The sequence below is a fragment of the Hippocampus comes genome, unplaced genomic scaffold (assembly GCF_001891065.2).
Source record: "Hippocampus comes isolate QL1 unplaced genomic scaffold, H_comes_QL1_v1.1 scaffold123, whole genome shotgun sequence".
Lineage (NCBI taxonomy): Eukaryota > Metazoa > Chordata > Actinopteri > Syngnathiformes > Syngnathidae > Hippocampus > Hippocampus comes.
The window spans coordinates 2,053,491-2,080,156 of NW_017804997.1; the positions used below are offsets into that span (position 1 = coordinate 2,053,491).

The 26,666-nt window shown below is 41.5% G+C and overlaps 3 protein-coding genes across 4 annotated transcripts in view; 1 reads left to right on the top strand and 2 right to left on the bottom strand.

Moving 5' to 3' along the window:
* Positions 1–1,896: 1,896 nt before the first annotated feature.
* pigo (phosphatidylinositol glycan anchor biosynthesis, class O) lies at positions 1,897–11,181 on the bottom strand. Its single transcript, XM_019893765.1, has 11 exons — positions 11,008–11,181; positions 10,424–10,902; positions 8,597–8,740; positions 8,365–8,488; positions 7,916–8,075; positions 6,820–7,002; positions 5,136–6,735; positions 4,858–5,061; positions 3,736–3,920; positions 3,485–3,555; positions 1,897–3,238 (listed from the first exon to the last, which is right to left on the bottom strand). Exons 1-11 carry the CDS (start codon positions 11,019–11,021, stop codon positions 3,109–3,111), a joined length of 3,294 nt encoding a protein of 1,097 aa, XP_019749324.1. The 5' UTR covers positions 11,022–11,181; the 3' UTR covers positions 1,897–3,108.
* A 621-nt stretch (positions 11,182–11,802) lies between these two features.
* Positions 11,803–15,200, bottom strand: stoml2 (stomatin (EPB72)-like 2). Of its 2 annotated transcripts, XM_019893924.1 has the most exons (11): positions 15,030–15,200; positions 14,237–14,389; positions 14,026–14,125; positions 13,846–13,904; positions 13,658–13,759; positions 13,431–13,565; positions 12,967–13,111; positions 12,754–12,833; positions 12,527–12,655; positions 12,354–12,456; positions 11,803–12,253 (listed from the first exon to the last, which is right to left on the bottom strand). In XM_019893924.1, the coding sequence occupies exons 1-10, from the start codon at positions 15,072–15,074 to the stop codon at positions 12,355–12,357; spliced, it is 1,050 nt and encodes a 349-aa protein (XP_019749483.1). In that variant the 5' UTR covers positions 15,075–15,200; the 3' UTR covers positions 11,803–12,253; position 12,354. The 2 variants fall into 2 exon arrangements, with proteins under 2 accessions (XP_019749483.1, XP_019749491.1); XM_019893932.1 differs by lacking the exon at positions 11,803–12,253 and having other exon boundaries at positions 12,316–12,456.
* A 987-nt stretch (positions 15,201–16,187) lies between these two features.
* Positions 16,188–26,666, top strand: part of unc13bb (unc-13 homolog Bb (C. elegans)) — a 51,669-nt gene continuing 41,190 nt past the window's right edge. The window contains exons 1-2 of the mRNA XM_019893753.1: positions 16,188–16,436; positions 22,579–22,608. Of these exons, the coding sequence (XP_019749312.1) occupies positions 16,415–16,436; positions 22,579–22,608 (52 nt within the window). The 5' untranslated portion in view covers positions 16,188–16,414. The remainder of the gene's footprint in view (positions 16,437–22,578; positions 22,609–26,666) is intronic.

Below are 26,666 nucleotides of genomic sequence, written 5' to 3' on the forward strand. Positions count from 1 at the left end.
TAATGATCACGATCAAAGATTTAGCGCAACAGCTCTGATCACAAGCTGCAATTGCAGACTGCTGAACGCTAACAACTTCCGGTGACCCCATGTCACGCGCCACCGTAGATTAAAGATTTACCTGCTGTATTTTATTTTATTTTTTCAATACTTTTTGTGGAAATGAGACTGATAGGATGATTAGGGTGCAGTGTACATTAAGACAAAAAATATATTATTAACTTGCACAAAAACACACAAATGGTTGTTTGTTTTTTTTCTCCTCTACACCGCTCGCGATCGACTTAGGACCAGGCCAAGATCTACCGGTCGATCGTGATCGACGTAATGGGCACCCCTGCTCGAGAAGATGTAAGGAATGAATCCTTTTTTGTTGTATCTTATCCATGATAAGGAGGCATCTGGAATGCGCATGTGTAAAGTGTACTCCTTGGAAAGATGGAAGACGCCAAGCAGAAAAGTGTTCCCTGAGAAGCTGAACGAACAGCTGGGGCTGATTTAAAGGATTACCCTCCAAATAAGCCAGAAGTGTCCAAACTTTTTTTCCCGCGCGTGTGCGCTCGCGTGATTGTGTGGTGCCAAATGTGGATGCAAAGCACCGGTATTAGAGTCCCATCTGTGTTTACCATGAACGCCATCATCACACAGCTCAGCATTCAGCTCGGTTGGGTGCGGAGTTGGCATATATGGAGACAGGCAATCCCGCACGCTCACCTCCATGATTCCAAATTTATTGTCATGATTAATTCATATGATAACTAGTCTAGATGCATGCTAACAGTAATCATTTGGCATCGTTTGCTGCAGCTGTTTTCCAGTCCAAAAGCTTTTAATCCCCTTCTTTTTGCATTGCCTTTTGAGGACCAGCATGGCACGTAATCACTTCAGACTTAAAGGCAGACCATTTTGTTCACCCACTTCACCAAAGTAATTCATTTCAACGTTTATGTTCCTGGAGCTTTAGGTCCTTTTGTAAGCTGGTGGTCTCAAGTCCCTATTGATTTTACACTCATCCTTCCAAACTTCAAATATTAAATTTGAATCAGAATGAACAGTTTCCACCAGTAACATGTCGTTGGCACTGGAGATAACAAAATAAAGAAAGAAAACCACATGGCTCTGTGAATCTGCGTATAATTTGTTCTTTCGATTTGCAATTGGCAATCGAAAAATCAAAAAATGAAAACGTCTCCATTACTTGATTCAAAGTCAGAAGCTTTCATTTGGTACCATTGCCTTGAAACTGACTTGGGTCAGATCTCCGAGAGCTGTCATCTTACTTCACAATGCCATCTCATTGGTTAAATGTACCATTCTCTCCTGCCGCAAAACAATCCTTGAACATCACCCCGCCACCCTTGTACTTCACAGCTGGTATCCGGTTTTCAGGTTTGCAAGCTTTCCCTTTTCATGAGTTTTGTGAGACGACATAACATGTCTCCCATGCATTAAGGTCTTGGTCCCTGCGTGCAATGGCAAGATGAAATCAGTTTGTTTTTTTTCTTTTTCTTTCTTTTTAATGGTAAACCTTAATGCTTTAATCCTAAAGTGTTGTCTTTCCTGATGGATGAAATAAGAAAGCATTTTGCCAAACAATTTCTGGAAGAGGAAATCAAGGTATTTCACGTTTTAAACCACGAATCAAATGGAATTGAACTTTTTTTTTTTTTTTTTTACAGAACCTGCGCTTCATTAATGTGTATAAGTAAGACATTATGGAAACTGGAAACGTGTACGTCCCCTAATGAATAATGACTGAATCACATTGAATGATTGATGGGCTGTAAAATCTTCCATCATTTCCTCTGATCAATAAACATGTTCTTTTTTTTAAAGCACCTTTCCAATATAAATAGTACATCATGTCCGAGTTGACATGAATGACAACTATATGCATGAACAAGACATGTAAAAGGTTTATTTGTTCTCAATCACTCATTTTAGTTCTTCATATAAGTATGCATTTTATCCAAAACATAAAGCAAAAAAAGCCAACAACAAGCAACATGATTCAATCAATCATTTGGGGGGGGGGGGGAACATCACCACAGCAGGTGCTCTCATGAACACAACATTCTTGTATAGAGAGGGCCTGAGGAATGCAGTGTTGAGCCAGAGTTGCCTTCAAATATTGTGCATCCTTTTGAAAATAAATTACTTATAAAGGCTGTGGATTCAATGACCATCATTAGAAAAAAAAAGGCATTTATTGAGGATGATAATAAGATGTGCATTTCATTTAAAAAATATAGCCTAAATGTGATTTGTGAAAACATGAAATGATGAATAGAATAGTTGAAAATCAATAGCCCTATGAAATAAAATGTCAGATTACGTAACCAAAACACACACAAAAAAGTCCGTTCTTTCCAATGTCCTCCCCACATGATTAGAAATGACGGCTTGCACCCAGTGATCTCTTGAGATTCAAAGAAAGATTCAATGTTGGCGATGACCTGACACTTCAGTTGTATCTTGAAAATACACACACTTAAAAAAAAAAAGAAAAAGAAAAAGAAAAAGAAAAGGAGTGTTTTTGTGATGGCCACAAAACAAGACTGCCTGCGTTCTTGGAGCTCCAGACACACTTATGGCTCAAAAGTGACACATTCCATGTACAAAGTAATGGCTCACTTACAATACCCAATAAGGCGCGTATACCAGCATGTCACATCTACAGGGAATATTTCGCAGAAAATGTAACTTCAACTTGGCAACTGTGTTGCATATTGGCGAAACTCTGTTATGAAGTGCTCACTGAGTATTTAACGGCTGCGACAGCTGTTGACAGGCATGGGATAGTATAAACTGTTAGTCTGATTGCTGCACAATGAAGCGCATTAATACTTGGAGAGAAAAAAAAATACACACATCTGAAGGGAGGAAAAAAAACTGTCAGAAAGTTCAGCTTTTCTCCGGCCAAAATACATGTGGATACAAAAGGCAGACTCGAGCTCTTAGCCTGTCAGTGCAGCTCTTCATCCGTCTGTGGTTGAGCCTTCACACTGGATACGAAGCGTCATCAGAACTTCACCGCCTTGTCCATTCCTTTGATGGCACAGTGTGCTCTAGTGGGCTGCGCTGGTAAAGCAACGGTGTGGCTTTTCGCTACCTGGAGACATCGGGGACGAGTCTCTTGAACCAATGTCCCACTGCCACGTCGACTCTCAGCACTAATGAGACACCAAGCAGCAAAGACACGCAGCTCACCAGGAACCCCGAGGCCTCAAACATAAACCTGAAAGGTGAAAGACAACATGAACGCCTCTGGGGAAACAGCACTTAGTTTTCTCATTTCGGATAGCTGTAACTACCAACAGTAGCTATTACAGTGGTCCATTACTGCAAGGTGAGTCGGCATCCCCTAATGTGTGCACGGTGGAAACCTGTATAAGTGCCAGGCCTTTCCACTGAGTCCATATTCCGAAAAAGCCTTTGAAACCAGTGAGTCTGTGTGAGCGGGAAACTGGAGTCAGGCACTTACTTGGGTGCGAAAACACACCACACCATTAGGTGCCTCCTGAGGATAGCAGCTGCACACACTGAAGCGAAGACCTGGGAAGCAGGCAAACAGAAAAATACTAGAATGGCACAGCAGAGTGCGCCCATCTGGCAAGGCCGAACAACTCGGATTTGGATCAGCAATATAATTTACAGACTTTTTGACAAAATTGTATATTATAATTTTGCTACGAGAGTATGTGGATACTGTATGTAAGTCGTTTATAGTGGTACCTGCAGTCCGAGAATAAAGAGGTAGCGTGCCGAGAGTTGCAGGAGAGCCGAGCTAAACAGTTGAGGCTTCTCCCTCAGTCTCATCTCCATGACGGCATCCTCTCCTCCTTCACCACTGGCTTTGCCTGCCCTGCTTCCACGGACCTCGCATACCAGGGGCCAAAATAGCAGTAAGGGACATCCCACTGGGGACAACGAGGCGCCAAGCGGCAGGATAGCTATATTATACCGCTCAAAATGCAAGTTTGCGGGCATGAAAAAAAAATAAAATAAATAAAGGACATTTAGTGTTGTCCAACACCAAATACCTGAATTGACCACAACCCCCAAATTGCCTTATGCTCGCATTATACCGTATTGGCCCGAATATAAGACGATGTTTTTTTGCATTGAAATAAGACTGAAAAAGTGGGGGTCGTCTTACATTCGGGGTCTAGACATTATACCCATTCACGACGCTAGATGGCGCCAGATATCATTGAAGCGAATGCTGAACTTGACTCCCCAGGCCAAAGTGAACCCCTGTCACAAAGAATAAAAATAAAAATAGCGGTAGCATGAAGAAGAAAAATAAAAATTAGCGGTAAGGAAGAAAAGAGAAGAAAATAATAGAAGAGATAACAGAAAATGGAGAAACATAGCGACAATCTGGAGAAAAGTGGGTCGAAGATCGGCCAGGTTAACCGGCAGCTGAGGATAAGTTATGATGTCATTTACATTTCAAAAACTAGAAGCCATTCATTTACGAATGTGATTGCACTTTAGTTTACATATTTAAATGTTCAGAAATTAAGATTTGAATGAGGCAAAATAACATGCTTGTTCTCTCAAATATATTGTTATAATCATTTGTTTCAGATGTACTGTAATTATTTTCTGTATAAAAATTAATTTGGTGTTCAAAAAGTCTTTTTTCAAACTTGAGTCTTGAAAAAGAGGGGGTCGTCTTATAATCAGGGCCGTCTTATATTCGGGCCAATGCGGTATTGTTATGTGATTTTTTTTTTATGTCCCATAAAGCTGATACACGAACGGTATCAACAATTCTCTTGGACTTTTATCTATTAGCCAGTACCTTGTTCAATATTCAACAATGCAGCAAAAATCAAGCGCTTGGTATACCTGCAAACAGGATGTGTGAAGCAAAAGTGTTGAGGGTAACCAAGGAGGCCGGCAGGAAGGTCCCCGTGTGGCCACCGGGGAATCCCACAAAGGCTGCTTCCCACTGAATAGAAGAGAAGGTGGGCAGGTGACCTGTTGCGTGGAAGAACTGGGTGGCTGCCAGCGACCACAGCACAACAGGAGTCCAGGGCACATTGAAGCCACCTGAGAAAAAACACGGTAACAAACTGTGTCACTTTGGATGATCCAAGAAGAAAATGACGACATTCTCAACTCACCCGAATATACTCCGCGCAGGTCGCAAAGAGTTGTGGAGGAGGCATGAATGTGCAGCAGAGCCCCCATTTCAAACAGTAGCAGGAGGAAAGACAGAGCCATGCCCTCTGGGTGCAAGTGCAGCAGACCCAATCCCAGCAGCCCACAGAACAGAAGCAGCGGGGCAGAGTAGACCGTTCCTAGGCCGTAGGCCTCCACGGCGGGTCGGTTGTCCACCTCGCTAGCCCCGCTCGTCTCGCCATCATCCAGTGAGCGGCGCATGCGCTGGTAGATTTGTGGGATGAGGTGGTGAAGCTCGGCTTGGGGGCTGATACCGGTGCTGGCTCGGTAGCGTGGCGGAGGGACGGACAAATTCTTCAAAGTCCCACTTGCAGGCCTGGTCTTAACAAACACGGTTAGTGGATCCAGCCAGATCAGGGCCAGCCCCAGTCCCAGGAGACAATATGCAGCCCTGGGGATGAAGATTTGGGCCAGTTTGATAAGCTCAGACAAATTCCTGAAGCTGTTCTCTGGTGAGGCACTAACAGCCCAGTGGAGCCCCAGACACACAGAAAGCAGGGGAAGGATCCAGCGGGCCGTGAATACCGTTCCACCTGAGGAGTTGAGGTTCCCATAGTGTTGGAGACATTTTCTCAACAGATACGTCCACACGGCAAGGGAAGAAACTGAGAGGACGTAGAAAATGTTTTTCAGCTGATTGTCTTTCACCCGAGCGAGGGAGGAAAGGAAGGGGGATGGCTGACAGGCATGCTGCTCCTCTCGACAGCCGTGGAAGAAGAGGGAGAGGTAGAGACTTCCGACGAGGAGCGCGAAGAAGGCTACGAGGGTGCTGCTTTCTTTTCTCACTGTCGATGGGGGAGAGGCGGGTGACGGGAGCAGCGACGCAGGTTTCGAAGGGTCTTGGTTGGCGGGCAGAAGGAGGCCATCCCAATTAAGACGGAGGGGAATGTAGAGAGCCAGGGAGCGCAACAAGAAGGTTACTACTTGACCCTCGGTGATCACATAACTATTCGAGAGCATGGAGGCAAAGCGAAGGAGTGTCACCACCAGAGGTGGAGAGAGAAGATAACGTGGGGTCCTCCAGCTTGCACTTTTTGGGGCTTTTGCTTCATTCTTAACCCCAGTGGATGTCTTGGACTGAAGAGCCTGGCACAGGAAGAAGAGCTCAGACGTGAAGGCGGTCGCAGCCATGCACCATGCTAACTCCACGTAACCCCATGAGAGCAGCTGACCGGCAGCCACACAAACGCCAACAAGCAGCGCAACTACAACAGTTGCCCTCAGCCGAAAATTATTCTCTCTGACGAGCACCGATGACATTTCAGACACGGTGAAACACATCAGGCAGGCGAGCGCCAAGATGATTAAACCGGCCGCCATTTTAAGCGGGTTGAAGCGGGCCCAGGTGGCTCGGCACACGTCTTGGACGGAGGTGAGGTAGGCCTGCAGCGCGAGCGACAGCTCACGGGGGGGTGAGCGTCCCTCTCGGGTGAATGTGAGATACTCAGAGGAGAGGTTTTCATACTGATGTTGAAGCACAGCCAGACTCTCAGATGGTATATCTTTGGCCAAAGCAGAATACGTCACCAGGAACCGGCTCACCTTCAGAAACAGAATGCACACAATCTTATATTGAAAAAGACGGGGATTTTTTTTGGGCAACATTCTCCACAGTGTGTACCAAACCTGCTTTGTATTGATCCACAGCGCCTCAAGCTGGCTGAGACCGGCAACTGCACCTTGTGCGGGGCCAAACTCAGGAAACAAAGGCAAAAGAACCTGACCCACGCTGCTGTACGGGATTGGCACTCCAAGGAGCAGGGCCAGTGTGGGAACCAGGTTTATCTGGGGCACCACATCAGGTTCATCCTACAAGTAGGGATAGAATACAGTTGTAACATTATAAGCATCGAAATGTCGTCATTTCCCCCCCCCCCACACAATTATTTACGGTATTAGCTGTCCTCACATGGCATTAAAATCATGTATACTATCCAAAAATTTAAATAATAAGATACAATGTCTTGAAATGCTACTGATCAATGAAAATGGATTTGTCTTGGTGTCTAATACGGCAGATGTCTGATCATTTCCCTGCTGATTATCTTGAGGACATAATCTGTTTGCTAATGAAACGAGCAGCTTTGCGCAGTGTACATTACGCTATGTGACGCTCCATTTAAAAAGCAATTATGTAAATGAGCGCCGTAGTTCAACACTTGTGGTGGGCGGTGCACTTTATTAATTGCCGACAGTGGAAAGAATGCCTACCAGCATCCATTGCACAGAGCAGAATCAGTAATGAGTATTCTCAAACTGTTTCATTACCTCATAATAGATCCAACAATTCACTCGTTTGTTTTCCCTGCAGTTTGTCGGACACCCGAAAGAATAAAACCGAGTTCACATTTCTGTTTTATTCTCAGCTCTTAAATTTCAAATCGTAAAAGTTATGATCAGTTTCACACTTTTCAGGGATTGCAGAGGAACTCATAATCCAGATTATCATATTACAGCTTGTCCTCGGTTTCCGACGGTACCGACATCTGATGTTTTGAGATCACAAACAGCATACAATGGACTAGTTTGCGCAGCAGCGCAAGAATAGGTCAAGCTCAGTTACAGTTATATGATTACTGTTTTTCATTTGATTGTTTCATATTTATGTCCCATAATGGATTTCATTACGATATTACCTGTAATTCTGATTTAATATTGTATTAGTCTAGGTTAGTGTTCGCGACAGATTCCGAGCTGGAGTACATTGAACATTTCTACAGACCTGCGACGGGGGTCCAGGAAAGAGCGGGATGGCACTGTAGAGGAAGAGGGTCGCATCAGTCTCCTTTTGACTTTCTCCTCCATGATCGCCAGTCTCTGTCATCCCATGGTCCCCCATCACCACCAAGAGCGTGTCATTCTCTATATGGTTGATCACAGACCTGCAGACAAATATGAAAAGCACAATAGATGTGATTTCCCCTCAGATGCTTGAAACTTATGTTACATGTAAGAATGAAGTTGGAAAAAAAAAATTTAACAAGTGACCATCTTATTATGTACTGCTTGTTGCAACGAGACAACTAAAAGGCAGAAACTCTGCTTTTCGACCTAATTAATAATATCTGATGACATTTACAGTGAGAAACAAAATGGGGAAAAAAGTGCAAAGTAATTGTACTAATGTAATGCATGTTGTAGTCACAGAGGCACGTTGCACCGTTGTCTGACCTGATGACTCCATCCATCTGGATGAGCTTGTCAGCCATCGCCGGGTGGTCAGGACCAAACCTGTGACCACAGTGGTCCACCCCGAGGAAATGAGCAACCAATACATCCCACTCGTCACCCACCACTGTCAAAGCCAACAAAGTGACGGATGGAAAGATATTAAAGGACATACACAACAGGACTGACTACGATTTCCGACGAGCTGTTTGTTTTCGGTGAACATATGACATACTAGTTGTGTAGAGATTCTGGAGGATGCCGTCGTCCACAGTGTGCAGGTCATGCACGTTAAAAGAAGGGAAGGGCAGAGAACGGTAGAATTTCTTTGGGAAAAGACTCTCCCAAGTGTCGTCGCCCATGAACACCACTCGTTTGCCTGTGAAAGAGGATGTAGAAATTGAAAACTGTCATTTGTCAGAGACTAGTCATCTAGTTATGCCTCACTTGTTCATTTTTTTTTAAATATTTTTTTTTTTACCTATCCTCTTTTCTTAGCTGACAGCCTCACCTATAGGCACTTGTATACATTGAAATCTTTCTATATCACTCAAGACAGCGGTCCCCAGCCTTTATTGTGTCACTTACAGCAGGGGTCCCCAACCGCCGGTCCGCGGACCGGTACCGGTCCGCCGGGCATTTGGTACCGGGCCGCACAGAAAGAACTTGCCATAATTCCGTTTTATTTATTTCGGAATACGAAAGATGTTTTATTTTGAAAAACTACCGGATTCTCATTAAAGTTATGTCTGAATACTCTGAGATCGCCACAATAGCACTGTTGCTATTTCCGACATCCTACCTGTGTGAGGCGGGGGGGGATTATGCAGCAACGGCGACGAAAACAAAATTACGAAGTAGACTGGACATAAACCACACACTTGCGGTGTCATTGTCTCTCCTATTACCCCGAGATGGGACCGTCTGGTTGCAGAAAATCAAGCTCGGTGCTGTGGTGAGTCGTCATTTTCATGCACTTTGAATTTGCGTTGTATCGTATTTTGAAGACATTAAACATTGCCATAGCGATCGGAGTGTTGCGGCCAGATTAGACGCTCCTTGTGTTTATTATTATATTTCGAAAACGCCACCATTTTCATGCAGCTCATACCATATTATTTTGTTGTATTATTTCCGCCACACCTTAAATGCCGGTCCCTGAAAATATTGTCTGACATAAACCGGTCCGTGGGCCAAAAAAGGTTGGGGGCCCCTGACTTACAGGATTCAGGGATGTCATGTTTTGGTTTGTGACCAACAGGTGGCACTGTAGGGCTCTTCCTGCAGCTGCACACCTGTTGATCGTTAGGTAATTAGGGCTTTAAAAGGACTCCCAGCCCGAGCACTCATTTTTGGGTCATTGTTTGTTGCTGTTTGGTGGCTCCTGTCATGTTTGTTTCAGTCAGGGTTTGATCATTGTTATGTTTTATCTTCAGTCATGTGTTTTGTTTGATACTTTGGACTTTGTTTTGGATTTAGTTTTCTGAGTTTTAATACAATCTTTCAAGTACACCCTGCTCCTCCCTCCTGCCTGCTTTTTGGGGTCCACCACCACCACGTAAACGTTACAAGGTAAAGGCATATTGAATGGAGTTGTTGAAATTAGTGGGAGCCTTGCTGCGCTTGTTTCTCTTCAAATAGTGGTAGCATCTTGAGCTATTGATTTATTTTTTGTCTTTCTGCTGATTCTGAGTGGAGCTACGGGGCAACTTATTTGCACTGTCACAATTGAGACAGTGCAGTGAGAGGTGTGTGCAGCTCCCAATAGGACACATTTGTTTTGTAATGTGAACAAGAACACAAATAGTGGATTGAACACATCACAGACAAGTATACATGGCAATGTCAGTGAATGAGACGGTAATAACTGGTTTGTGCATATGGACTACAAATGTAAGACATGGCAGCTCTGTATGGACATTTGACAATAAAGTTGTACTTGACACTGCAAAAGTCAAGTGAATGTAAGCTTAACCTTGAACAGAATTCTCTATTATGTATGTATTAAAAACTCACCCATTCTCCTAAAAGATCTGATTATGCATGTTTACACAGTACTCACCCACTTGACCAAACTGGTGGATGAGGTTGTCATCTGAAATGGCCCGAGATGCAAAGTTACTACCCATATCCACAAAGGTGGGCAGAGACCCAGTAGTCAATCCCTTGATTCTCTGCATGGTGGTCGTGGGTGGGTCAGCACGAAAGGGGTACAAGCGGCACTGGGCAGGCCTGGATGAGCATGTCTCCTCAAACGCAGGCATTTTGTTTTCAAAAGATCGAGGCCAAGTGTTGTTGGGGTCAAAACGGGCAAAGTCGATCTTTAAGGCGTCGATAATCAGGATGACAGCCCTGCGGAAAGGTGGTTTTACCCCACAAAAGTCTCTCGACTCTCCCCTCGGTTCGAGTACGTCTCCGCAGGTGCTGGTGCGGTTCACCTCCAACCGAACCAGCAGGAATCCACCCACAAACAGGTAAATTCCCACAAAATACACTGCACACACCCAGAGGAGCAAGGATAGCACCCGGTGTCCTTTCATTCTACAACGACAACGGTTGATGGATCAAAACGATATTCTTGTCCGTTCCTGGTAATGTCACCCGGTTACTTGTGCCAAAGATCGCCTCGCTGTTGAACACACTGACCTTGTGGAAGTCATTGTCCCCCACCAAGGTGGACCAGGGGCGGACTTGACGGTCGTTGTGTTGGCCCAGGAGGTTTCAGGTGTCTCATGTACACACTCTACGGCGCAGGCTTACCCGCTGCCCGATTAGAACTCCGGTTCGGACAGCCAAGATCACAGACGGGGTAGGAACGTTAGGGCGGATGGAAATTGTGGCGGAAGTCTCGGACGAACAGTTTTCAGTGTGGCACAGAGATACATAACTTTCGCCCTTCTTTTAGCCTTGCAGGAGTATATTTGTGTTTACACCGAGCGTAGCCTCTCTCGCTTACAATACTACATTGCATTTTGTAAAGAAATACACGTACAAAATCGTGATTTATGAAAAGAAAACCAAGTAAAATGATTTGAAACACCCATTATATGTCTGTGATGAATTTGTTTCCATCAATTTTTGGAAAACCTTTGACCAAAAAAAAAAAGTGTCAGAAAAATGAAAGGGATCATTGAAAGCATTTAATTTGACATTTTCACCCGGTTGTATTTATTTTAAGAATAAAAACTCTCATCCAAAAACCTTCAAAAACGCATTTCAAACCAATGTGTGCTGCATATTTATTTTCATTTAGACTTGCATCTATGTCTCTCTCTCTCTCTCTCTCTCTCTCTGACACACACACACACACACACACACACACACACACACTTACAGTCGTTTTGAAATATTTACACAGTACTTATTCTGATAAAGAAATCGAATTTGAGGAGAAAGCACAAAATATATTTCAAATTTAACAAGTACATTCATAGACAAATGTGAAGGTTGGACACAGTGTTTATTTCTAACTACAGAACAAAGGGAAAGTATTTCAGATTAAAAAAATGTTTACCTCTTTTACTGGTCTGAAATTATTTTGGTGCCTGCTATTTTAACATGACAAACTACATATACTAAACACTGAGGAACTCCCACATGAGGCATCCATATGTTGCAACTCAAAACTAGTGCAGTAGAAAAAAATGCCTTCTTCACTTATACTTCCATGAAGAAGTGTATGAAGATTGCCTTGCCTGAGTTAACCTAATCACATTTCCGCACAAATGAATCAAAATATCTTAAATTATTTCTACCGGGCATAATTTACAGAAAACTAAGATGGTACCCACAGTAAATCATTAACATGAGCAGCATCCAAAAGTCAAATTGCTGATGTGACAGTCGGCAAACAAGAGTCCATGAAAATTCCACTCCTGCAAGTCATTGAAATAGTTTGTCATCTTATGATAATAAATCACTTCATTGACCATCCATTGGAATCATCTAATTTTGCTTTGTGGTGTGTTTTGAGTTCATTGATTGTGTCTTGTGCTATTTTGATTCGGGTTGATTTGAAATATCTTCACACTCCTCCACTTCTGCTGGTGGGATCTTCGGACTTGCCTTTGCTAATGTACCATAAATGGTCATGGCCTGCAGGCAGGAAAACGCAATGAGTAACATAATGATTTTAGAAAACACCCTTTTTTGTTTTCACGTTTACCTGTGTCACCATGCTGCTAATGTCGCCTGTCTTTGTCGGGAGAAGGACAGTGTTGGACTCTTTGGCAAGGTTGGAAAACGCAGACACGTACTGCTCAGCCACGCTCAGTGAGGCTGCCGCATTTCCATTCTGCACAGTAAAATGAACAAGGAGATGTTTCAGATTGGATTGACCACTGTCACTCAACCCCCCCCCCCCCAAAAAAAACACGGAAAACTACTCTTCACCTGCTCAGCGAGGGCATCAGATAGAACTCGGATGGCCTTGGCTTTGGCCTCAGCTTTGGCTATGACTGCTTGGGCTTCACCTGGAGCGAAATAGTTTCGTTCATCGACAGTAATTTGATTATTTTAGTCATTGGGCAAATAGTGAAACAAACAAAAAAGTTCATTTCTAACCATAACGCTAATACAAAAAAATGATTTATTGAATGCACCTACCAGCCGCTTTGTTGATCTGTTCCGCTTTTTCACCCTCCGAGGCAAGAATTTGAGCTTGTTTACGCCCTTCTGCGACATTAATGGCTGATTCCCTTGTCCCTTCAGACTCCAGCACCGTGGCTCTCTTCTTACGTTCAGCCTCTACCTGCAGAATATTGTGTGCCAAATTATTGTACATTACAGATACGGCATCTTATGGTCACTAAAATGATTGTTTTTTTTTTCTTCTTGTTAAGAGAAGAAATATGTAAATGAAAATATAACAGAAGTTTAATTGCATAAGCACATGCGACGAAATGTGGAAATTGACCATATGCATTCCGTGTTATTTAAATTAAGTGTTGATGGTTTGCCATTTTTCTATTTAGGGTGGCCAACTCCTTTTGATACTTGCATGGTAATTTAAAAAAAAAAGAGGGAGTTAGCACATTTCACAAATATACATATGGATCTTTAAACCTCACCTGCATCTGCATGGATTCCTTCACACGAGGTGGAACATGTATATCTTTAATTTCATACCGCAAGCAACGGATTCCCCACTCGTCTGAAGCTTGGTTGATGGAGTGAACAATGTTGGCGTTAAGGGACTCTCTTTCCTTAAGAGAAAACAACATACCGTTATATGTTTCTTATATCCTTGTTTATACAAAAGATACAGACAAGGTGAGATCAAACAGCATGTCATTACCCTGAACACTTTGTCCAGTGTCAGTTTGCCCAGTTCTGAACGCATGGTGGTCTGTGCCAGCTGTGTGACAGCATATTCAGGGTCCTCAACACCATAACTAGCCTGGAGTGAACAATGTACATAAAACAAAAATCTGTGACATAGGAGCAGAAAAATTGCAATTTATCACATCAATTTGAAAATCTTACTTTGAAAGGGTCCAGGATCCTTAAATATAGAACTCCATCAATCTGGAGCGTTACATTATCTGCCAAACAGATTAAAAGTACAATTGCAAAATATATCCAAACTATTTAATTTTAACTTGCGTGAAGACTGTTGGGGGGTTAATCGTTTTCACAGTGTAAACACATGACAAAATGACTTGCCTAAAGATACTGCAGACTGCTCGGGGACATCGATGACAATTTCTTTGAGACTTTGCACATAGCGGATTCGGTCAAGTACCGGGATGAGGAAATTTAACCCCTAGAGGAGGTCAACCAGGAGAGTATGAGCAAGTACAGTGCAAAAACGTTTTCATACCTGTTAAGTTTATGCTGTAACTAAAACAAAACAAAAAAAAAACCCAAAACATACCGGTTCTAGGATGCGATGGAAGCGACCCATTCTCTCCACCACCCATGCTTCCTGCTGTGGCACAAACAGGACCACCGTGTTCATCGGTAGACTGGAGGCCCATCGCTGCTGAAGTGGGGACACCCACAACCTTGGCACCGTTCGTCGGCTATGCTAGAAAACACATATACAGTACTGTATACTGGGGTGTGTTCTTAAAAATAAATAGATATGCATGTATTTTTATGTGTAAATGTATATCTATCAATCTATCCAGCTTTTATCTGAGCTGCTTATCCTCATGAGGGTCGCCGACTTGCTGGAGCCTATCACAGCTAACTTTGGGCAGTGGGTGGTGTATACCCTGAACTGCAATTTAGAGTGATCAATTAACCTATCGTACGTGTTTTTGTTATGTGGTAGGAAACCAGAGTAGCCGGAGAAAGCCCACGCAGGCACGGGGAGAACACACAGGAAGGCAGGGGCACCGAATTGAACCTTTGACCTGATCACCATGCCGCCATATATTTATACAACTGCACAATTATACACAATGTAAGTTGGTACGACAATTTCTGTTCCAACAGCGATACGTCTGAAAAACTGCAAACTGAGTGTGGCACGTTGAGCACAAATTATTAAATAAAATCATAAACTATTAGTCATTGATCATGGTCACAAAACGGTAGTGGGCATGGTCACAAAATGAGTGAATTTATTTATGGATGGGGAGTGCGTCTCCTGTACAAAAATGAGTTCGTATCAGAAAAATAAATGTACAGCAAACCGCAAATGCACTATGATTTTAATTTACCTGAAGGAGAGACCCGCCGGTGCGAAACAGTGTTCGGATCATCATGTAAACTAAAAGGGAATGAATGAATAACGCTATGTGACAGGAATTGTGAATTGAAACTAGATTCACTCGCAGGAACTCCCCACTCTTGTGTGTGTGACCTATCAGGAAAGTTACATCATTGGTGCAGCGGTAAAAAGGTCGCCACTGTGAGCAACAACAACGTGGCATCTGCAGTTCCGTTACCTCACAGCAAACACCCACAACTCGGTGCCAAACTAATAATAATAATAATAATAACAATAATAATAAAAATAAAAATAATAATAGAATATAGATTGCAGCAAAAAACATAATTTAAATTAAACAGCAACAAATATACTTATGCGTCAGATTTTTTTCAACTTGTGTTGTATTTGTTATGGAAAATAGCAAAGCAAAATGGATCCAAACAAACATTTATCTTAAAAAACACGCATGGAATGACAATGAAATATTGCACTTGTAAGTCCGAAGCACCGTCGATGTGATAGCTGTCACGGCCAGGCAAACATAAGAATGCAACTTTGAGCATTCTTTACAAAATGTATTTATTGCTTTCCAAAATTATCATTTCATTATCATTTAAAAGGAAAATTATTTGAATCTATAATTGTATTCATTTTGTAATGAATTGCAAAGTTTAATTGTCATATGTTATTTTTGGCCTGTGTGTCTTTATATGTGTGGTTTAAAATTTTAAAAAATGTTATAAACAAACAATAAAAACACTCACCGCCCGGGTGGGTGTTTTTTTCCCAATCTCTGTTTGGGGCTGAGAATAATGTAGTACATTACTAGATGCACATGGAGGCGCCATTCGGTGTATCTTTACACACCTGAGTTTTCAGGCATACCTGGAGATTTAATACTCTGAGAATTTTTTTCTTTTATGGCTTTTGCGTATCGTAGGTTACCACCATGGTTAATAAAAACAATGTTTCAATTGGGTGTATAAATCCAGATTTATTCAGAACTTGCTTATGCCTGCGTCACCAGTTTCTTTTCGGAACCATCCCTTGGATCATTGGACAGAGTTTTTGTCTGACCACGCCTATTTTGTAAATACTGCGTTTCCATTGGCCAAATAAGGCGCTAATCACGTGTTCTGATTCGCCCGTCCCCTCCCACTGTTTGCTCAATTTGGCACCGACTCGGATGGTTATTTACGGTGGTTTTTATCGACCTGCAATTGCCATTAGTCACTTGTCGGGAAACAATCTGCAATTTTCACACTGCCAAAGTGCATACGATTACGCGAATTAATTAGCGGGTGTCATGTCACCACAATCGCTCAACTATTATCAGGCATCTGCTGTCTTTCCAAAGTGAGTGAAACTACCGGATTGTTATTGGAAGCGCTCATGTCGTTGCTTTGTGTAAGAGGTAAGTTTTGCTTAATTTATTTCTAAGTTAAACAGTGTTAAAACCGGCTATGTGTGTTAGAGAGGCACTGAGCTTCACTGCATTTAATTTTGAGATGCGGATGAAAACTGCACAGATTATGTAAAAACATGCTTAAGGAGCGCTAGAATACTATTTATGGTGTTTAGAAATATATTATTCTTGTGTTTTCTTATTGTTATTGCTATGGACAAGCGTCCATATTCTGTTGTTTTGAGTAGAACCATCACTTCCCTGTATTTATGTTGGCAAAGTGAAATTGGGTTTGTAACGTCATGAACAGTTTCGGGAAACACATCAGTGTAATTCTTGTATCCAATATGTCTAAAAAATTTAAAACGATACTATCCGAAATATTCCTTCTTATGTATACAATATTTGTATATAAATAAGTTTTATTCATAACTCAAACCATTTCAATATGCAGGGTTTAATTCTGTCCCAAACTCACTGCACTTTAAATTGATCCACTTCCACCAGAATGACAAACAAAAGTACTGTATGGAGTATAAAAGTCACATTGAATAGAAGAAAAAAAAAACATTCTAACGACAAGATTGTAGTTGTGACTTTTGCTAGAACCAAATTGTGTATTCATTTCGGGAAAGTACTATAAACAAAACATTTTATCGTTCTGCGATTCACGTTTTTTTTGGTGGGGGGAAAGAAAGTAATACATTATCGAGACAAAAATGCCATAATGTGAGAATAAAGTCATACTTTCACAAGATGAAGTGAATTGATGAGTTCAGAGGAGCAGTTTGTGTTTGTGTTAGAAGTTGATGCATCAACATCTGTCTGGTTGTTTCCCAAGTAAAAGTTGTGTTTTGCTTGATTTTTGGTGAATATTTTTGTCAATGTAGGGCTAGGTTCATTCTTGAAATGACCCCTACTTCTCCAAAATGACGTATATGATTAAAAAAACCAAACGGAAGTGTCGTAGTTAGAGGCCTGCCTCCCTTTGCCATTTACTGCAGCAATCAGAGTGAGAAAAGCTTAATTAAGTGATTTTTGGTGAATATATTTTTGTCAATTTATGACAATAATGTGGTGATTTAAATGCCTCTTATTTCTCCATAGATGAGAGCTTTTCAGTTGTAGTTAGTGGTCTACCAAAACAAATTGTTGATGAGAAATGTTTCAAACTACGGTAACTTCAATGTGTCTTCATTGAATTGAACATGGAATTGTCGTATTACAATACAGTATTATATTGACTGCCAATTTAAATGGCTGCTCCTTCTTTCATATGGCAGCATGCAGGGTGAAACAAGAGTTGTACAATCACATGCAGTCATTTGGTTGTTGGCATTCATTGGATGAGACCTCCTTACTGGGTGAACCATGTGAAGGTGGCCATCTTTCACCCCACCGACTATTCATGATGTGACATTTGGTAGACTGTCACCAAGGGTTTGTGTTTGTGCAACATGTTTGGAAGTGAATCCTTGTAATCAAGAGCCATTGTCTGCAGTGGGGCCATGTTCTGTATTTGAGTGTCACCAATTGATTTATTGTGTCTGCAAATGAAAGGCGGGAGGTGTTATGCTGACCAAGATGACCGGAAAGATGTCGATTGAGCCAGGCCAGTGTGTTCAGCTGACTTGGTGACTCACCCTGTGATAACAACAGCTTGACAATGTTGCTGCTTTTTTATTTTTTTATTATTGTTGGGTCAAGATACTCCATCTCCATGGCGATATCTTACCTAATACACGAGTGGTTTACCACAACAAGAGGACATGTGGGTGAGAATCTGAGTGTCAATCAAAGACAGGGCTCAGTGGACGCACATTGTTGTAGGTTGCTGTGTCTGGATTCTGTCTCAGGGGTGAGCACTTCACAGGACACGCATCCATTGTGAGAGGTTCCGAGTGGGTACTTTATTGTCAGTTCAGCTGCAAGTAATGTTGCGTTTTAGTTGTGGTTACTGGTGGTGGTGAGTGATGGGGTGGGGGGCGGGGCAGCATGCGAGGACTGTACTAGCAGTTCTGCCTTTGGAGATATTATGGGCAAGGGTTTTTGCCCAATGATCATAAAACATTATCCACGAGAAAAAAAAAAGTGATGGTCATCTTTATAATTCGTCTCTGCAAAGCTCCCAGAGATGCCAGTATTCGCAAGGCTCAAATTTAAAAATGTAATTTGTCTCTGTTCAATCTTTAAATTACTTTCTCTCAAGTACTTCATCAAAGTGCAGTCCGTTGCGCGAGTGTCTGCTGTACTTTCTTTACCACACACAGGTATGTGCAACAGTCTCTCTCACACACACACACACACACACACACACACACACACACACACACACACGTCCTATGTTTTATTTATTTATTTCATTCGGAAAACATTGGATTTTAATGTTTTAACGTTTTCACATGACATTCAGCATTGTACAGATATGACACCACTTGCTTAGAACCCAGATCGGTAAGATGTAGGAAAATAATTCTGATAAGCAAAACCAGAAATAATTCAACCGCACATGGGGAGGTTTAGTGTGTCGAGCAACAGCATAGTGGAATTATGTGAGAACGAGGCAGGCAGAGAACGCTTAGAGATTGTAGATGTAATCCGTTGACCATCTGTTGCGCGCACTCTCTCTCTTTCTCTCTCTCTCTCTCTCTCTCTCTCTCTCTCTCTCTCTCTCTCTCTCTCTCTCTCATGCTTTCTGTCTGTCTCTCGCCACCTGATCTAGCCACCAGCAACAGCGGAAGTGCGCTGCTGCCAGCAGCATTAGGAGAGTATAGTGTCACTTCCTGTTCCAGTTTTCCTGCAAATACAGCACAATTCTGTCCCCTGCCCTCCCCACTCCTCCATTTTACTTTTCTCTTCTACATACTGTGACTTTATGTAATCGTGCCTCAGATAACTGTCATATGGTTTTAATTGGAATCTATGGTCAATAGAAAAGTCACAATTATTAAAACAATATTTAGCTTACAAGGGTGGTCCAGTGGTTAGCACTTCGACCTCACAGTGCAGAGGTCGTGGGTTCGATCCCGGCTCCGGCCTTCCTGTGTGGAGTTTCCATTTTCTCCCCGGGCCCGCGTGGGTTTTCTCCGGGTACGCCGGTTTCCTCCGACATTCCAAAAACATGCATGGCAGACTGATTGAACATTAAAAATTGTCCCTAGGTATGAGTGTGAGCACGGATGGTTGTTCCTCTCTGTGTGCCCTGAGATTGGCTGGCAACCGACTGCCCGAAGACGGCAGGGATAGGCTCCAGCACCCCCCGCGACCCTTGTGTGGATAAGCAGATCGGAAAATAGATGGATCAGTTAGTGTTCAAGCACCACGTAGATTACTCACTTCGTTTCATTTTTTAATACATGGCCAATGCATCTCAATCATATTTTGACTAAAGCCAGTAGAAACATCTCATTGCTTCGATGTGATGCCCATTTTATGTCATCACAAACCAGAAAATTCACCCTGCAGTTTTTAGTTTTACGTCACCTGGATTATTGTCCCGCAGACATGGGCCAGTGCTGCTAAAAAGGGTCATGATAAACTTTGAATTGGACAAAATGAAGCGGCTAGGTTATCCTTTTTGAGCTAATGTTAATGTGATGCATCATAAACTGTCATGGAGGAAAGTCAAGGACAGACAACACACCAACCTTGGCGTTTAGTGATGTATTTTTATTGCCTAAAATCTGGATCTCCCACAGAGCTTTCAGCCCCTTCTCTAAACTACAGCCCACCTGTCAAAAACACAGCTTTAATACAGGACAAACCTCTAATCGTAATTTTTATTTGCCTTGATCAAGAATAAATGTATTTTAAAAAATACTTTGATGTGTAACATTGAGCCATCTCGTACTGGAACATGTTCCCTCCACAAGTGATGTCAATGAGAAGTCATGCTACCTTTCAAGGAAACATCCACGCATGTTATTCACCTGTCTAGTTTTCGTTTCACTCTTCTGCTTGTATCTTGACAGTTACTAAATTGGACATATTGTGACTTGTACCTAATGTTTAACCGTTTGTGATTTGTAAATGGACCATTCGTCATTATTATTATTATTATTATTATTGTTATTATTATTATTATTATTATTATTGTTATTATGATGATGATGGTTATTATTTTTTATTCTGATTGGACCCCATGAAGAATACGCTCTGCATTGGTACAAATTAATGGGGATGCTTAAATAAACAGACATTAAAATGTGTCACTCTGAACACACATTTGTCAACGTAAAACAAAATGGTCTGTCGTCAGTCGATTGCCTACTGGGATTTCTCCAGTGCAAACGCCTAAACGAGAGGATTGCTTCCAAAATAAATACACATCATTCTATAATGAGAGGAGGAGGCTGACCAAAAAAATAAATAAAAGTAGGGGGGTTGCAGAAGCAATGAATTAACCCGGCCAAATTCTGACCTTAATGGATTTACGGAGGCCCTGTCCAGACCATGATAGCCATCAGTTTCCACCATTAGTGCCCGATGGTTTATTGCCCTCAGGCCTCAATGAGGCAACGTCATTCAAATGAGAGCTTATGGCCGCTCTTCATTCAGCTCATGTACTGCTGTGGCACAGAGTGAAACTAGTGTTAGGTGGAAAGTCCCCCCCCCCTCCCCACGCCCACAGTTCTAGCTCTTGGAATTTGTAACTAGTCAGGAAAGACAGTTTTGCAGGTGTTTTGGTCATAGCCACAGTTTTCATTTCAGTTTTATAACATGCAAATATCATCGAATTCAATCAACAACAATTCATCTTTGTTGTCATATCATTATTTAAACTGCTGAAAAATGGCACTTCCACACCCCTAACTTTAACCGTTCAACCTTAATCCCCACTCCCACCTCCAATTATTCATTTCATTTCGTGCAAGGTGTGGAATAAAAAATAAAATAAAAAGAAAAAAAGCCAAGTGGGTTATTTTTGGGACCCTTTCCACTCAAATCCGGAAGACTTGGAGAAACAGTGTGCACTGACAGGAGAGCAGGAGATGTTCCATTCACATGTGCAAGTGCCACCATCATCCTGTTTCGTCCCATCTGCCATCTAAGGCTCCAGAGGTTTTAGTAGGTTATACTGTATGCCTGAACACTGCCAAAGCAATCACAAGTAATCCCCTCTAAAGCACTTCAATCCCACAAAAAAAAATATTCTAATGCCGCATCAAGAGAACAAAGATGGGCAGTCTAAAAAAAAATAAACCAAAGCAAATACTCTACCCTTTTTCACGGCTTTTTTTTTTTTTTTAATTTCCTTTCTTAGTATTTTGTCAAGTCTGTTATTTGCTTTTATTTCTTTTTCTAATGGCCTTCCGATCCACTCCCCACTGTTTAATGCGCCGTTGTTGGCGGTTTGTTTTTATAACCAGCTGTCTTTTGTGTGACACGGCTCTTTGGGTCTGTCCTAATAGCAAAAAAAAAAAAAAAAAAAAGTTGGTGTCCTTGGATCCGCTAAAAGTCTATTTTTGTATATTGTATTGTAATCAAGTGTCAACGTGCATATTAACATATTTTCAACATGATGCAATACCTGAGGGTGGCATCGGCCAAAAATAGATTGGTATCAGGAAATTATGAGTGCGTGAATGACAGAACCCCTGAGGTAAGGGTGGAAAACACCTCGGGTTTACTCTGAAATCACCGTTCCTTTTGTTTCGTTTGTGTTTCACTTAAACCCACGTAGTGATTCAGAAGGACACAAAAAAAAAAGGCAAAGAGCTCACCTCATCTCAATTTTAATATAGCTGCATATTGAATGGAACGTGACTAGCAATGATGTCGCGAGCCTGGCTTGTACGTCCGCGTGCTTATGTTTGTGTAATCGTGTGAGTCATGGCTTCTTTGTTTGCATATTAACGACATTGTCAAGCCTTCGATCGCATTTGCTCCCGAGTCCGGATGTGCCTAAATATGGGCCCCTACACACTAAAATTAGACACATTTCGTTCCTGTGGTCCATTCTAATTTTGCCTTCAACCACAAATGTCTTCAAAGCAAATTTGCCAATCACAAATATGTTGGAGGACTCGCATGATAGTTCTTCTCTTGCATACGCACGTTGTGTTTCTGATATTCAAATGGCATAAACATCGTCAAATTTCACAAAATAAGGGTTGCCTATCTGAAATTGTTCCGTGTTCTTCATTTGCAGTGAAAAAAGCCAAGCTCCACGGACCTTCAGGTGAGTACTTTCACCAATGTTTCCTTTCCGCATGGTCACACATTTCCAGTGTTTGCTTTGGGTTGAAAGCTCTTGTTTGCAGGCAGGTTCCAGATGAAATGTGACCCTGGTAGGGTAAAATCGTCCTAGCTGTATTAACACTTGCTGAGAAGCTAGTGTCACACTTACTGTAATGGAGACTTGCTTGTGGAGGCTCTCAGTCGTACAGGAAAGTTCCATCGTAGAAAGGGTTCTGTCAGTCGTCATCTGTACCTGTGGGTAAAAAACAAAAAAAAACAAAACAAAAAAAAAAAAAACAAAAAAAAAAAAAAAAAAAAAAAAAAAAAAAAAAAAAAAAAAAAAAAAAAAAAAAAAAAAAAAAAACAAAAAAAAAAAAAACCACTTTTTTTGCCTTTTTTTGTTTTTTTGTTTTTTTTTGTTTTTTACCCACAGGTACAGATGACGACTGACAGAACCCTTTCTACGATGGTAATGGAGACTTGTAATACGTACATACTATGTATTTTTATGTTTTTATTTTTTTTTTAATGTAGCACTTATTTTAGCGTAGGTAACTTGGAACGTTTATTGAAGAGCATTGCTCAAAAGGCATAAAGAGAAAGGCCCTTCAGTCTTGAGAACATATTTAAAACACTGTTCTTGAGTTTACACTATCTTTACAGTTTACGTGATGACTTTTAAGTGCTCTTTATTGTTAGTGGTTCAGTTTTTTTTTTTTTTTTTTTTTTTTTGTGTAGCATGATTATAGCCTTGCATCCATTGAAGCCAGCATGTGCAGCTGACTTAAGATCGCTGGCCACTCAGTCCAAATCCCTGTGCTGTCCACCGATGCCAATCCCTCGTTTAACCTCACACCTATCTTTTAAGCCTTGTGACGTGTCCCACCAGAACAGCAAACGGCGGCGACGGAGCCGCAGCGGCTTCACGTGACATTTTGCTCCCACTCGCAATCAAAATCTGCCTTTGTGAAGGAGAACGGTCTCTGTTACATAAGGGTATTTAGTTTTGATGATTAGCCAAAGTCTTAGCCCCGTTCTTAGACTAAATGTAAACATGCAATGGGTATAAAAAGTCTACACACACCACTGTTTAAATGCCTGTTTTTTGGGGGGGGGGGTGGTTGCAAAATGTTGTTTTTTTTGCATAATGAAAACAAAAAAAAAAGAGCCCCTGGTGTATCATTTACAAACTTTTTCAAATATCTCCTTCACTGTTGCTGTCAGCCTTTTGGTAGCATCCCTGATCATATTTTTCTTGTCTTTTCATGAACTTCGAAGGGACATCCATTTTTGGCGATGCCGCTGCTGTGCCGTATTTTCTTGATGACTGTCTTTACTGTGTCGCATGCTATATTTAATACCTTGGCAGTTGTTTTGTATCCTTATTTTTCCTGACTGATACCTTTTGAACAATTAAGTACAAGTTAAAGGTCATGTTAATGATGGGGGGCTTAACTCTATATTTAGCATGCATGTCATATTTAGTTATTATTCTTCCAACAGCATCCCACTGGTGTTTCCTAAGGACACGTGTGTATCAAACAAACTGTGTTATGCCAAATCATTTAAAAAACTACCACGAGAAAGGAAATACATGATTTCTCTTAAACATCTATCATTCAGCGGTGAGGCTGAATTGATTATTACCGGTAGTTCGGTCTTTTCTGAAGTACAAAACACTCATGACCTTTTCTCCTCTTCGCGTACACAGAGCTTGTCTGTGACATGTATTTGCATTGTACTTTGACCACACCTTCAGTTAGGCCTCACTTTGGAACATCGGGTTTCTGGGGAACTGCCTGGCTTTCCGCTCACTCCCTCAGGAAACTTAAATTTGATAAGAGATTTGTGTTGCTGGGTTACTTCATGTTTTTTTTCTCTCCCCCCAACTTGGAGAATGATGAATTGGCCAGCAAATGTTGAAAAGCAGGCTCGGATATGTCTTAGGTTGAATGCGTTGTCAATAAGAGGTCGGAATTCAAAATGTCAGTCTTCCGACTGCCTGAGTTTTCCTGACTAATTTATAAAGAAAAAGAAAAAACATCATTGATCAATAATGGGTGAAGAGAAGTGGACCCCTACTATCTTGTCAAGGGGGAAAAAAAAACAAAAGTAAGCACAGCATCATGCCACCCTATCTAGTGATGCCTGCAATGCAGAAATTTTATACCCCCAAAAACTCTTTAAAACATGGGGAGGAAACTCCAAGATGTGTTTTCCATGAAGAATGTCCGTTGTCCACAAAAAAAAAAAAACTGTTTAAAAAAATTCTACAGACAATCCTTGCCATCTTTGTCACAGTTACTTCGAGATGCAATGCATCAACAATAAATTCACCACAATCAGCACATTTCGTGACAATCGCCTATAGCCCAATCATTTTTTCATACGTCTTTTCCGATGATCAAGCAGGGTTATAGTTTCTTGAATTCTGTCACGCTTTTCATCAGAGCAACATTTGAGCATTGGCTTTTGAAAGAATAGTTTGAAAGTATTTTTTTGAACCAGAATAAACGTGTTTGTCAAACTATTTATTGTTCACTATCGTTCACAGGATGTCAGGATTTGGCCATTCTCCATTGTGCTCTGTCAGTGTTGCTTGTGATGGTGACAGCCAGCTTGTACCTGCTGCAATTGCCCCACAGCTACAGAACTAAGTAGCATTCATCTAATCCATACATCCTCCTTCCTTTATCTCATCTCGTCTATTCATGGAAAAACAGTCCAAGTGTGGCGCAAATCCGAGGCTAATGATATAAATCTAATTAGAAAATTGCTTTGAGCATCCCACTGGTTCCTTTGTAGTATTGTATTTTCTTTGGCTTCGGTCACTTTGAGACACTGATTAGGTCTGTGTTCTGTCACTTTTGCCATTGTAGTCAGTTCTTTTGTTTCAGGCCGTTAAAAAAACAAGACGCAAAAAAGAAAAAAAACGGATTCCTGTTGTGTGCCTTTGGAATCCATTCTGAACTGGCTTCTGTTTTGAAGGCAGAGTAAATGTTTTGTACGTGTCTCTGGGGTAACCAGAACATATGACAAGAGTGCAACCAAGCAGCTGATGCCTTGCTTATTTTTCCCATAGTGTGTGTATGGGTGTGCGTACGTGCATGCATGGGTGTGTCTGAATATTTTTTTTAATTCCATCAAGGTCAGGTTTGCGTTTACTTTCTCCAAATGGAGGCTTTCTTTTTCTACATACTGTACGCTAGGCTTTTATGCAACAGATAGGCCTTGCCTTGGGCATGGTACACACATACCTGTCAGGATTCTTTAGATGCTAAAAGATGTACTGCACAGCCATTCGTCAGATGCTAAAACAAAACCATTCCGGTGTGAATGCTTTGCCAACAGGATAAAATGCACTCATCTTTTTTTATTTTATTAACTTTGATTCACAACAGAGTGCAGTAGTTGACTCATGGGAAAATAGCCTTAATCCCTGACCACCGCCCAGTGCTGACAACTGGTGTAGTCATTTGTTGCCTTTCAGTCATACTACCTGAGTGGCTGCAGTCGCTGCGTGTGAAAGTTTTCGTATTTATATTTACTTAAATCCAGCCTCAATGTCCAAAAGAGTTCCAACAACTACTCGTACTGATATACTGTACTGGAAAAAAAGCCAACTGTTGCACATAACGGAGGTTTTTGTCTGTAGCTCACCAGTCAGGAGCGTACAGTACATACTGTATTTTCCTCACTATAAGGCTCACCTAAAAGCATTCAATTTTCTCAAAAGCCGACAATGCGCCTTATAATCCGATGCGCCTTACATATGGATCCGTATTCTGATTTCTTGGACGTAGTGTTTTAAATGTTCTGTAAAGCGCTTTGTTTTTGACAGCTGCAGGGTTTGTGAAAACATACTATAAATAAAGCTGTATTGTATTGTATTCCCTTTAGCGTAGCTCCATCTCGTGGATGCATAACGCAATCCTAGTCACTATTGTAGCTTCTATTCTAAGCGCTTTATAATGCAGCGCGCCTTATATATGAAAACAGCTTTAAAATAAGCCATTCATTGAAGGTGCTTATACCCCGAAATGCCTTATAGTGCGTAAA